Genomic DNA, 13,445 nt, shown 5'->3' on the forward strand with positions numbered 1-13,445 from the left:
TTCGTAAATCTTAGTAATCTTTTACAAAAATCTTCTCCTCTGAAACTACTGGGCCAAATTAATCCAAACTTGGCTACAATCATCTTTGGGGTATCTAGTTTAAAAAATGTGTCCGGTGACTCAGCCATCCAACCAAGATGGCCGCCATGGCTAAAAATAGAACATAGGGGTAAAATGCAGTTTTTGGCTTATAACTCAAAAACCAAAGCATTTAGAGCAAATCTGACAGGGGTAAAATTGTTCATCAGGTCAAGATCTATCTGCCCTGAAATTTTCAGATGAATCGGACAACCCGTTGTTGGGTTGCTGCCCCAAATTTGGTAATTTTAAGGAAATTTTACTGTTTTTGGTTATTATCTTGAATATTATTATACATAAAGATAAACTGTTAACAGCAATAATGTTCAGCAAAGTTAGATTTACAAATAAGTCAACATGACCGAAATGGTCAGTTGACCCCTTTAGGAGTTATTGCCCTTTATAGTCAATTTTTAACCATTTTTCGTAAATCTTAGTAACTTTTACAAAAATCTTCTCCTCTGAAACTACTGGGCCAAATTAATCCAAACTTGGCCACAATCATCTTTGGGGTATCTTGTTCAAAAAATGTGTCCGGTGACCCGGCCATCCAACCAAGATGGCCACCATGTCTAAAAATAGAACATAGGAGTGAAAATGCAGTTTTTGGCTTATAACTCAAAAACCAAAGCCTTAAGAGCAAATCTGACAGGGGTAAAATTGTTTATCAGGTCAAGATTTATTTGCCCTGAAATTTTCAGATGAATCGGACAATCGGTTGTTGGGTTGCTGCCCCTAAATTGGTAATTTTAAGGAAATTTTACTGTTTTTAACCGGATTTTTGTGACAAAAATGTCGGTTATTGATTTGGGGATGTACGGCGGGCGGGCGGCAATCAAATGTTGTCCGTGCATTAACTCATGAACCGTTCAACCAAAGTTTTTAAAATTTTAATATGTTGTTACTGACAACTAAATGAAGGTCAAGTTCAATAATGGCGATTTTGACTTTTACTGTTCAGGAGTTATGGTTCTTGAAAGATTGAAAAATGGAGTTTCCAGTCGTGTCCGTGCATTTACGCATGAACTGTTCTACCTAAGCTTCCCAAATTTTAATATGTTGTTACTGATGACAAAATGGAGGTCAAGTTCAATAATGGCGATTTTGACTTTTACCGTTCAGGAGTTATGGTTCTTGAAAGATTGAAAAATGGAGTTTCCAGTCGTGTCCGTGCATTTACGCATGAACTGTTCTACCTAAGCTTCCCAAATTTTAATATGTTGTTACTGATGACAAAATGGAGGTCAAGTTCAATAATGACAATTTTGACTTTTACCGTTCAGGAGTTATGGTTCTTGAAAGATTGAAAAATGGTGTTTCCAGTCGTGTCCGTGCATTTACGCATGAACTGTTTTACCAAAGCTTCCCAAATTTTAATATGTTGTTACTGATGACAAAATAGAGGTCAAGTTCAATAATGACGATTCTGACTTTTACCGTTCAGGAGTTATGGTTCTTGAAAGATTGGAAAATGGTGTTTCCAGTCATGTCCCTGCATTTTCTCATGAACCATTCAACCAAAGCTTTTGAAATTTTTATATGTTGTTACTGATGGCAAATTAGAGGTCAAGTTCAATAATGTCGATTTTGACTTTTACCGTTCAGGAGTTATGGTTCTTGAAAGATTGTGAAATGGCGTTTATCACGTTGTTGCATTTACTCATGAACCATTCAATCTAATATTATAAGCTTTTCAAATTTTAAGATGTTGATACTGATGACAAAATGGAGGTCAAATTTGATATTGATGATTTTCACTTTCACCATTCATCAGTAATGGTTCTTGTGATATTGCCAGGACACAAATAAATATTAATAAATCCGGTTTGCTGTTGTTGTGACAGCCTCTTGTTTTGGTTATTATCTTGAATATTATTATAGATAGAGATAAACTGTTAACAGCAATAATGTTCAGCAAAGTTAGATTTACAAATAAGTCAACATGACCGAAATGGTCAGTTGACCCCTTTAGGAGTTGTTGCCCTTTATAGTCAATTTTTAACCATTTTTAGCTCACCTGGCCTAAAAGGCCAAGTGAGCTTTTCTCATCACTTGGCGTCCGGCGTCCGTCGTCGTCCGTCGTCTGTCGTCGTCGTTAACTTTTACAAAAATCTTCTCCTCTGAAACTACTGGGCCAAATTAAACCAAACTTGGCCACAATCATCATTGGGGTATCTAGTTTAAAAAATGTGTCCGGTGACCCGGCCAACCATCCAAGATGGCCGTCATGGCTAAAAATAGAACATAGGGGTAAAATGCAGTTTTTGGCTTATAACTCAAAAACCAAAGCATTTAGAGCAAATCTGACATGGGGTAGAATTGTTAAACAGGTGAAGATCTATCTGCCCTGAAATTTTCAGATGAATCGGATAACCCGTTGTTGGGTTGCTGCCCCTGAATTAGTAATTTTAAGGAAATTTTGCTGTTTTTGGTTATTATCTTGAATATTATTATAGATAGAGATAAACAGTAAACAGCAATAATGTTCAGCAAAGTAAGATTTACAAATAAGTCAACATGACTGAAATGGTCAGTTGACCCCTTTAGGAGTTATTGCCCTTTATAGTCAATTTTTAACCATTTTTCGTAAATCTTAGTAATATTTTACAAAAATCTTCTCCTCTGAAACTACTGGGCCAAATTAATCCAAACTTGGCCACAATCATCTTTTGGGTTAGTAGTTTGAAAAATGTGTCCGGTGACCCGGCCATCAAACCAAGATGGCCGCCATGGCTAAAAATAGAACATGGGGTAAAATGCAGTTTTTGGCTTATAACTCAAAACCCAAAGCATTTAGAGCAAATCTGACATGGGGTAAAATTGTTTATCAGTTCAAGATCTATCTGCCCTGAAATTTTCAGATGAATTGGACAACCCGTTGTAGGGTTGCTGGCCCTGAATTAGTAATTTTAAGGAAATTTTGCTGTTTTTGGTTATTATCTTGAATATTATTATAGATAGAGATAAACTATAAACAGCAATAATGTTCACCAAAGTAAGATTTACAAATAAGTCAACATGACCGAAATGGTCAATTGACCCCCTTAGGAGTTATTGTTCTTTATAGTCAATTTTTAACAATTTTAATAAAATTTGTAAATTTTTACTAACATTTTCCACTGAAACTAATGGGCCAAGTTCATTATAGATAGAGATAATTTTAAGCAGCAAGAATGTTCAGCAAAGTAAGATGTACAAACACATCACCATCACCAAAACGCAATTTTGTCATGAATCCATCTGCTTCCTTTAATATTCACATAGACCAAGGTGAGCGACACAGGCTCTTTAGAGCCTCTAGTTCGTAAATCTTAGTAATCTTTTACAAAAATCTTCTCCTCTGAAACTACTGGGCCAAATTAATCCAAACTTGGCCACAATCATCTTTGGGGTATCTAGTTCAAAAAATGTGTCCGGTGACTCGGCCCTCCAACCAAGATGGCTGCCATGGTCAATTGACCCCCTAAGGAGTTATTGTCCTTTATAGTCAATTTTTAACAATTTTTATAATATTTGTAAATTTTTACTAACATTTTCCACTGAAACTACTGGGCCAAGTTCATTATAGATAGAGATAACTGTAAGCAGCAAGAATGTTCAGTAAAGTAAGACGTACAAACACATCACCATCACCAAAACACAATTTTGTCATGAGTCCATCTGCTTCCTTTGTTTAAGATTCACATAGACCAAGGTGAGCGACACAGGCTCTTTAGAGCCTCTAGTTTTTTATATGAATTAATCAGGATTTTTGTCAATGTTGCAAAAATTAAAATCGCAATAATAGATGCACTCAATAATTTCTGTTCTAAAATTACAGTACATGTTTGTGTATCTGGAATTAAAGCTATTTATCAACAATTAATGCAATTAACAGATGTTTCCAAAAAAAAGGAAATTAAAAAAAAAGAAAATACCTAATGCCACATTAAACAGTTGATTGCCAGGAAAGGGTCTTAACCTCTTTTCACTCCCAGTATTCAGGTTTCATGTTTGTCTAAAAATTGGTATTTAGCTACTTTGTGATGCAGTAAAAACATATAACCTGGTAAAGCAGGCTTTCATGAAGCTTGATAGCAAATTCCATGAAATTCTGATTTCTAGTTTTTGGGAAAAAATATGACAAAAATTACATACTAAGTAAATTTTTGTAAAAATATTATATTTAGTTATTCATTGAAAAGGAATTTAAAGAACTAAAAAATCTGAAAATGCTGTGTACGGTATAACATGCTAATACTAAAATGAAGCTTGTGTCCAAATTTCAGGACAATTTTATTTCTAGAATTATATTATGAGAAATGACTTTTCTATTTTTTTTTGTTCTTCAAAATAGCCTAAAAACCAGTAATTTGTTGGTTGTCTCCCCTTGATTTCATACAAGGTTATATTTGATTTATTAATTGATAGCTGTTTAAAACTAAGCTGGAATTATTTTATGAATATTCAAGATGATACCATGTTATGAGATACTATAATATAAAAAAAGAAGATGTGGTATGATTGCCAATGAGACAACTATCCACAAAAGACCAAAATGACACAGACATTAACAACTATAGGTCACCATACAGCCTTCAACAATGAGCAAAGCCCATACCGCATAGTCAGCTATAATAGGCCCCGATAAGACAATGTAAAACGAATTCAAACGAGAAAACTAACGGCCTTATTAATGTAAAAAAAATGAACGAAAAACAAATATGTAACACATAAACAAACGACAACCACTGAATTACAGGCTCCTGACGTGGGACAGGCACATACATAAATAATGTGGCAACAGGGTTATAATTGTAATAATTTAAACTCGCAATTTTGAATTTTTTTATATGAATTAATCAGGGTTTTTTTAAATGTTGCAAAAATTAAAATCGCAATTTTAGTCTAAAGTGACAAAATCGCAATAATAAATGCACTCGATAATTTCTGTTCTAAAATTACAGTACATGTTTGTGTATCTGGAATTAAAGCTATTTATCAACAATTAATGCAATTAACAGCCGTTTCCAAAAAAAAAAGAAATTAAAAAAAAAAGAAAATACCTAATGCCACACTAAACAGTTGATTGCCAGGAAAGGACCTTAACCTCTTTTCACTCTCAGTATTCAGGTTTCATGTTTGTCTAAAAATTGGTATTTTGCTTCTTTGTGATGCAGTGAAAACATATAACCTGGTAAAGCAGGCTTTCATGAAGCTTGATAGCAAATTCCATGAAATTCTGATTTCTAGTTTTTGGGAAAAAATATGACAAAAATTACATACTAAGTAAATTTTTGTAAAAATATTATATTTAGTTATTCATTGAAAAGGAATTTAAAGAACTAAAAAATCTGAAAATGCTTTGTACGGTATAACATGCTAATACTAAAATGAAGCTATTTCTAGAAATAGAAATGAATAGTGTGATCTGAACACTTTGATCCACTTTGGTATAGAAAAAATATGTTGTGATGTCACTATGAACATGATGAAGTCATAAACATGTTGAAAGTGACACATTTTACATTAAAAGGCCATTTTATTCATAGTTTTGGGTAAATTAGTCAAAAACCGATGCCTTACATATCATATAAATAAAAGTGAAAATGTTTTGTAAGTATTGAATAACATGTAATATTATTATAATAATGGTGATAATTTTTTCCAGGTGAAAAGCCTTATATTTGTCCTGTGGAAGGCTGTCAAAAGGCATACTCTAATTCTAGTGACCGATTCAAACATGTGCGAACACATCAGGAAGAAAAGCCGTACATCTGTAAAATGCCAGGATGTAATAAACGTTATACTGATCCTAGTTCTCTGAGGAAGCATGTACGGACACATGGACATTATTATCGTGAAGAAAACGGGAAACAAAAGTCTAAAGTTTCCAGTACAATGCCACAACAGCAGCCGATTTTCCCATCAGTGAAGTTGCAGATCCCATCAGTGACTCAGTCGCCTACTTCACCCGTCAATCCTCTAATGAGCATGTCCCCAAACAAACTGATGCCACACAGCATGCCAACGCATATACATCCTCTCCATAATATTTTACATGTGTCGAACTTTACATCAAATCCCATGTTATCGTCAACAATTCTGACACCGTCGTCTGCTACGCATTCAACTTCTACTCAGACAGAAGGGGTAATTATTTCACTGTCACCAAATTCACCGCTCAAAATGGACATTGGTGGTGAAAAACTTGGAAATGAAGAAGATGATAAGATCCAAGATGGGCCTCTGGATCTGTCTACTAGTCCTTCCGCAGAATCAGATATCTTAGTTGGTCATCGAGAAAGCTCAACGTTCTCGACAGGGAAATGGGAGCTAATAAATTCCTAACATGAAGACTCAAATTGTTTTGTTATTGATTTATTTGAATTTAATGTGGTACCTAACACTACAGGGAGATAACTCTGTAAAATCAGCAGAACGTTTTAATGACGTTGTGTTCATGAGGGAATATTAAGCTTCTCAATGATCAAAATAAGTGTTTGTCAAACTGCTATATAACCAGTGTAATTTTTCTGATTAAACGGTTGGTTCAAATTTTTTGAAATTTTTATATTTTTGTCAAGGGGTCAAAGTAAATACTTTGTCAAAATTTTAAGAAAATTAAACGAGCCAAATTAATTTTAGTTAAAGTGTTGGGTACCACCTTAAGTTTCAATCATAAAGTTAAAAGGATAAAATTCTCAATTTGAGAATTGAAAGTGCTATAGATATTCTATTCATTTATTTATATTTTGTTATTCTCAATATTTGAGAATACATTGAATTAAAATTTCTTGTCTTTGTATCTTGATAAGTACACAATTGTTTAAACGAAGTTAAGAACTTGAATAGAAGTCAATTCAGACTTAAAAATTGTTTAGGAAACAGTCTTTTTTTTTTAAACTTTTTACTTATAAGGTAGATTTTTAATCACAAAATCGATACATGTTTGCACATATTTTCATTCAGGTTATAAATTTAAGATTTGTATTTAGAACTGCGTTCATTTGATTTTTAGCTCAATTAACTTGATGATGATATATCAGGTGCTTTGAATTGTACTATCATTTAAAAAACAAATCATGCATTGTATAATTAATAAGGAAATGTGAGTTAAGGGAGCTAACTCTCTAAAATCAGTTATGTGTTTATGATAGACAGTTTCATCTATGTTTTTGAAGCATTTATCTGAAACAGAATTTTAAGTTATCTGTGTTACATAGAATCTTAGAATATGTATTTGAAAAAGGTGGACATAAACGTACCAATGATTTTGTGGCATAATATTGAGAAACAGATGAGTTCTACAAAAGATTATGAATAAATGGCAATGTGTCAGGTGATGTAATTTCACTTTTACAGTTTTTGCCAAGCCAACAAAGATTAGTCATAATAGTAGTGTTTCCTTTTTCCCTTTCTAACTTTTCATGCTTGCATTGAATTTTTTATAGACATTTTAGTTAACTCAAATTTAAAGTAAACTAGTATGTTTTTTTTTTATTTTGCTCAATAGAAAATAAATCTGTAAAATTTTAGCATGAGAAAGTTATTTATTCAGTCGATAATATGTTAGAAAGTAATTCAAGCTTTGTCTGGGAAAGTTCATTTGGATAAAAATTATAAAACTTTCTATGTTAGAGGTATTGGTTTATTTATATACTCATATTGGGAATAATTTGTATGTTGTCTCCTCACATTTTTAACCGGATTTTTGTGACAAAAATGTCGGTTATTGATTTGGGGATGTACGGCGGGCGGCCGGGCTGTCGGGCGGGCGGGCGGCAATCAAATGTTGTCCGTGGATTAACTTATGAACCGTTCAACCAAAGCTTTTAAAATTTTTATATGTTGTTACTGACAACTAAATGAAGGTCAAGTTCAATAATGGCGATTTTGACTTTTACCGTTCAGGAGTTATGGTTCTTGAAAGATTGAAAAATGGTTTTTCCAGTCGTGTCCGTGCATTTACGCATGAACTGTTCTACCAAAGCTTCCCAAATTTTAATATGTTGTTACTGATGACAAAATGGAGGTCAAGTTCAATAATGACGATTTTGACTTTTACCGTTCAGGAGTTATGGTTCTTGAAAGATTGAAAAATGGAGTTTCCAGTCGTGTCAGTGTATTTACACATGAACTGTTCTACCAAAGCTTCCCAAATTTAAATATGTTGTTACTGATGACAAAATGGAGGTCAAGTTCAATAATGACGATTTTGACTTTTACCGTTCAGGAGTTATGGTTCTTGAAAGATTGAAAAATGGTGTTTCCAGTCGTGTCCGTGCATTTTCTCATGAACCATTCAACCAAAGCTTTTGAAATTTTTATATGTTGTTACTGATGACAAAATAGAGGTCAAGTTCAATAATGACGATTTTGACTTTTACCGTTCAGGAGTTATGGTTCTTGAAAGATCGTAAAATGGCGTTTCCATTCACTTTATTGCATTTACTCATGAACCATTCAATCTAAGCTTTTCAAATTTTAATATGTTGATACTGATGACAAAATGGAGGTCAAATTTGATATTGACGATTTTCACTTTCACCATTCATCAATAATGTTTCTTGTGATATTGCCAGGACACAAATAAATGTTAATAAATCCGGTTTGCTGTCGTTGTGACAGCCTCTTGTTGTTTGTAGTTCGGTATTGACGGCTGTAAATTCGGAAATTGTTGCGATGTTTTTATTATTGCTAAAAATGCAAGTGGGTTATAATTGCAATTATTTAAACTTGAAATTTGAAATTATTTTCAATAATGCAAATATCAAAATAGCATTTTACTCTAAAATGACAAAATCGCAATAATAAATGCACGCAATAATTTCTGAACTTACAGTATTTTAATTGTTATTGTTAGGACAGAGCATTCTTAACTGATACATAAAGAAACAAAAATATTCAAACAATATAGTATAAACTGATTTTGTCTTTGAAATGCAACTATATGATTGTCAAACTCTAACTTATGAAACCTTTAAATTCAATCAAATTTTGGAAAATGCTAACACTCAGTAGGAATTATTTCACACGTATTTAGATCCATTGTGAAATTTATCCTGATATAACCTAAAAATATGCCTCATTCTCCTTTAAGGCGTCATTTACCAGATAGAGGGGATCGCCTGTATCCCTGCACTATTAACCTTCATCTCCTTTAAGGCGTCATTTACCAGATAGAGGGGATCACCTGTATCCCTGCACTATTAACCTTCATCAAGTGTCTTGTCTTTGTGATCGTCATTTTTCAGGATAAACTAGAAATAATACTTGTTCTGGATGTATTCAAAATCACAATTCCCTAATGAAACAAGTGCTGATTGTCAATTATTAGAATTCAATTTTCAGAATAATTAATGCAATATAGTATTATAGTTTTCCAACCACTCGCTCAAAATGGGAACGGAAGTGACAAAGCCTCTTACCACACAAGTGGTGTTCACTTAAACCAAAATATACGACGGAAATGCACCGTACTCGAAAGTTGTCAATTGAGCTTATGTTACGTTCGATGATTTTACTGCCTTGACACAAACCTCTGTGATATTTGTTATTGTTAGTTATGGTATAGCTGTTTTGTTTGATTCTTTTTGTGTTAAAAATGTAGTTACATGTTGTAATATTCATGCATCCAAAAAAACATTTGATTGCTTTCAAGATTTTATGAATAATGGAAAGATTTTTCATATTACAGTGTAACCTGTCTTATCCGACACCTGAGTATTCCAACATCCTGCATTAACCAACTTGATTTTCATAGTTCCAAAATATACCTATGACAACATGGGTATAGTCATATGTATTCTCAGTTATGAATTTAACAATTAAACATCTAACATAAAAGAAATAGAGCATTACGGCAACACGACAAATGACATTAAAAAATATAAGGTTTATTTTTTTTACGCCAAATCTGATGCTATCCAAAATTTCTGGGGAGAACACTGCTATCCTTGTAGAATAACATGGAGTATTCGGACACCCTGCTTAATCTGACATTTTTTCCTCATCCCCTAGTGTGTCGGATAACACAGGTTACACTGTAATATACTGTTCTCTGTAGAAGAGAGCCGTACTGTTTTGCAGTCATTTGTCTGTCCATTGGTCAGATAAAGTTTGAGTATAAGAAAGTTTACTATGAACTTGAAACCATGTTACAATGCTCATTATAAATGGATAACCTGTTTGCAAAAATTGAAATGGGACAATTAGCTTATAATATTAATAAAAGCAATTATGCATAATGTCAATTGAACATGATTCACAGTATAGATAAAAGTGGCAATAAAAAAGTATTTTCAAAACTTAATTCTCAAGTCTTATTCATATTTTTTGTAGATGATGTTTTTGAAAGAAAATTTTATGCGAAGTCGACATTTTTCTATAAGAATAATTACATATGAAATATATACATCAGTTTTTCAAGTGTAAAAAGATTTATGTAATAAGATACTTTAAAACAATTTAGATTTGGTTTATGAGCTCAAGTACAATTGAGACTTTTTTGTTTGTATGGAAAATGTCATAAATTTAAAAAATATAATTTTCATTTTGTTGTTAATGATTACAACATGATTTTACTGTAGATTCATTTATTTTTTTGGGTACCAATTTTCGTGGATTGAGGAAAACTATTATTTTTGTTGATATCTGATTGCCTTGTTTTAACAAAGTTTGCATACATGTCTTGTTTTAACAAAGTTTGCATACATGTATTTCTGTAGAAAAATTAGAAAAACATTTAAATTAGTGATTCTACTGTAACAGTGAAATCAATGAAAATTGGTATCAAATGAATAATACTGAATCTACAGTTCATTATTCTTATCTTTTAATCGTCATTGTTTTGGGACCACATTATGGTATCCATATTTGAATACAAATGTATCACTGTAAAAGAAAACTGAAAATTCAGAAACCTTTGAAATTATTTGCTTAAATGCAAAAAAAAAGGAGAGGAGCATGTTTGCTAAATTAAAAACTCACATTTATGGTTTCAGTTCTGAATAATCTTCATAAAATGTTTGCAATCACTATTATTTAATAAATTTTTTCTGAATTTCTGCATTTAAAGTAAATGAAAAATGGATACCTTAAGATATTTTTTATGGTATTTATTTTCTTAAACCAAAACTTGATTTAAAAATATCAATAAATCAGATAAGGCACTATCTTTTTTGTCATTTTGCATAAATTGTTCTATTCATAATATTTTCATTGTAGACATAACAAATTATTTAACTCCAGGGGTTGTCTCCCCTGTCAGGTAGTGCTAGATCACATTTATAAATGGTGCTCATTATGAAATGCATTTGAAGCTCACATGTTTATTTATTGGTGCCTCTTGTATTTAAATTTGGTACATTTCATGACACATCATACAGAAATATTATTGGGTCTGCAGATAGATCTTGTGATAATGATTATCCTATTTCACTTTTCATTTAGTTTTATGATAGGAGATAAAACCGCTTTCTTTTGTTCATTTTTACAGCTCATGGTGGTGAGTTGATCCTCTTTTGGTTATAAGATGGATCTTAAAAACAAAGTTCTGTTCAAATTGGATTAAGGCTTTTTATAGTATCGTTAGAATTTTATAAAAGTTACTGTATTTTGTTAGAATATATGATGACAAAAACATCTATTTTAAAAACAAATTTCTGCTAGTCAATTTTAAAACAAATTTCCCCCAAAAATTAATCTTTAACAATATGTTAACTGCATTTCCTTAGGGCTATTCCATTAAAATGTATGTGAGAGGGTAGAAAGGAAGTTTAGTTACTGAATGTTGGCCATGGATCTTTTTTCAGTATGTGTCTTTTACCGTTATGCATAATTATTTTTAAAAAATGGTTCTTGGTTTTAGGGATATTTTGAAAGTCCCATCTTGTCCTCCAATATACATTTTAATGGACTAGCCCTTAACAATTTGAAAATTTGCTGATGAGAAACAAAACCTCCATTTGGATACTCATTTGTTTCAATAAACTCTTCAACACAATCATGTGTGATATATCATTCAATTATCAAGTTCAAAGTGCTTGTTCTCATATCCTTTATATAAATGAAAAGTAAGTTATTGGTACGTACAGTCTAATTAAAAGAAATGCATTTGCATAAATTGTTTTTATTGTGCAAGTTTCTATAACTCATGTTTGGTAACAAATTTAAAGTTTTCTTTGTCACATATCATAAAATTAGAAATATCTGAGTAAAGGTATTAATTCTAACAGAAATATTTTATAAGGGGAAGTGTGCTTTTTATTAGAAGTTCATTCACATATATATTTTTAAAGGAATTGATTGTGCATATCACTTTTGGGGAGCAAGAAAATCTTTGAAGATAATTATTAATTTTTACAAGAAAAGGAACAGTAAGATTCTTTCTGTCTTCATATTTTTCATGAAACCGTCTCACCTTCCTCTAAATCTAAATCTCCAAAACAGTGTTGTTCCACTTCTGACTGTCCAAAATAACTAAGACTTGAAATCTTTCCAAAAAAAAGTCTAAACCTGTCATATTTTAAGAATTTTCAAGTTAAACGGAAGATTAATGGTTTAATTATCATATGCTTGATTTTTTTTTATTTGCTCAATATCACTGCAATCATCTGAAAACAAATATTCTCTCTATTTGAAATTATATATAATTGTACAGAATATAGTATCAAAGATTTTTCATAACTGTGAGCTCAATTTCATAAAATTCTATTCAGATCTGTTACATATTGGTTGTGTAATATTTTTGTATGATTTATTTATTAATAAAAATGCTCAGCATATATCTGTTAGTTTATAGTATATTTTGTCAAACATAACTTGTTTTGATCGTACAGATATCTTTTGACCTCCACACAAAATCATGGACACCTTGTGTCTGCACCTTCCACATCAATGAAAAGCACAATCACAAAAATACTAGACTCAGAGAAAAATTCAAAAAGGAAAATTCCTTATCAAATGACAAAATCAAAAACTCATACACATCAAACAAATTGATAACTGTCATAATTTGACTTGGTATATAAATTTTCTTATGTAGAAAATGATGGATTAAACCTGTTTTATAGCTAGTTAAACCTCTCACTTCTATGAGAGTTACATACAATTCCATTATATTGACAACAATGTGTGAACAAAACAAACATACATAATATGTACATATTTCTCATTCTTGTTTGTTAAATGAAAATAACACTTTTAAAATTAGATATGTCTAAAACTTTTCTGGATTTACTTTTATCCGGAATGATCAAAGATGATTATTTGGAAACCAATGATGTCCACGAAACGAGAATGAATAGCTATATCGCCAAAGAGAACCTAAAGGTAATAACCAAATACACATAATTTGCCTATGGTCGTCCTTGTCTGATGGCGTA

The 13,445-nt window shown here is 31.8% G+C and overlaps 1 protein-coding gene across 3 annotated transcripts in view; it reads left to right on the forward strand.

Annotated features, from left to right (window-relative positions):
- Window positions 1-12,845, forward strand: part of LOC143042319 (uncharacterized) — a 72,024-nt gene extending 59,179 nt beyond the window's left edge. For all 3 annotated transcript variants that reach the window (XM_076214587.1, XM_076214589.1, XM_076214590.1), the window contains one exon: window positions 5,729-12,845. In XM_076214587.1, coding sequence (XP_076070702.1) covers window positions 5,729-6,408 — 680 coding nt within the window. In that variant the 3' untranslated portion in view covers window positions 6,409-12,845. The remainder of the gene's footprint in view (window positions 1-5,728) is intronic.
- The last annotated feature ends 600 nt before the right edge of the window (window positions 12,846-13,445 follow it).

Source organism: Mytilus galloprovincialis, chromosome 8 (genome assembly GCF_965363235.1).
Source record: "Mytilus galloprovincialis chromosome 8, xbMytGall1.hap1.1, whole genome shotgun sequence".
Classification (NCBI taxonomy): domain Eukaryota; kingdom Metazoa; phylum Mollusca; class Bivalvia; order Mytilida; family Mytilidae; genus Mytilus; species Mytilus galloprovincialis.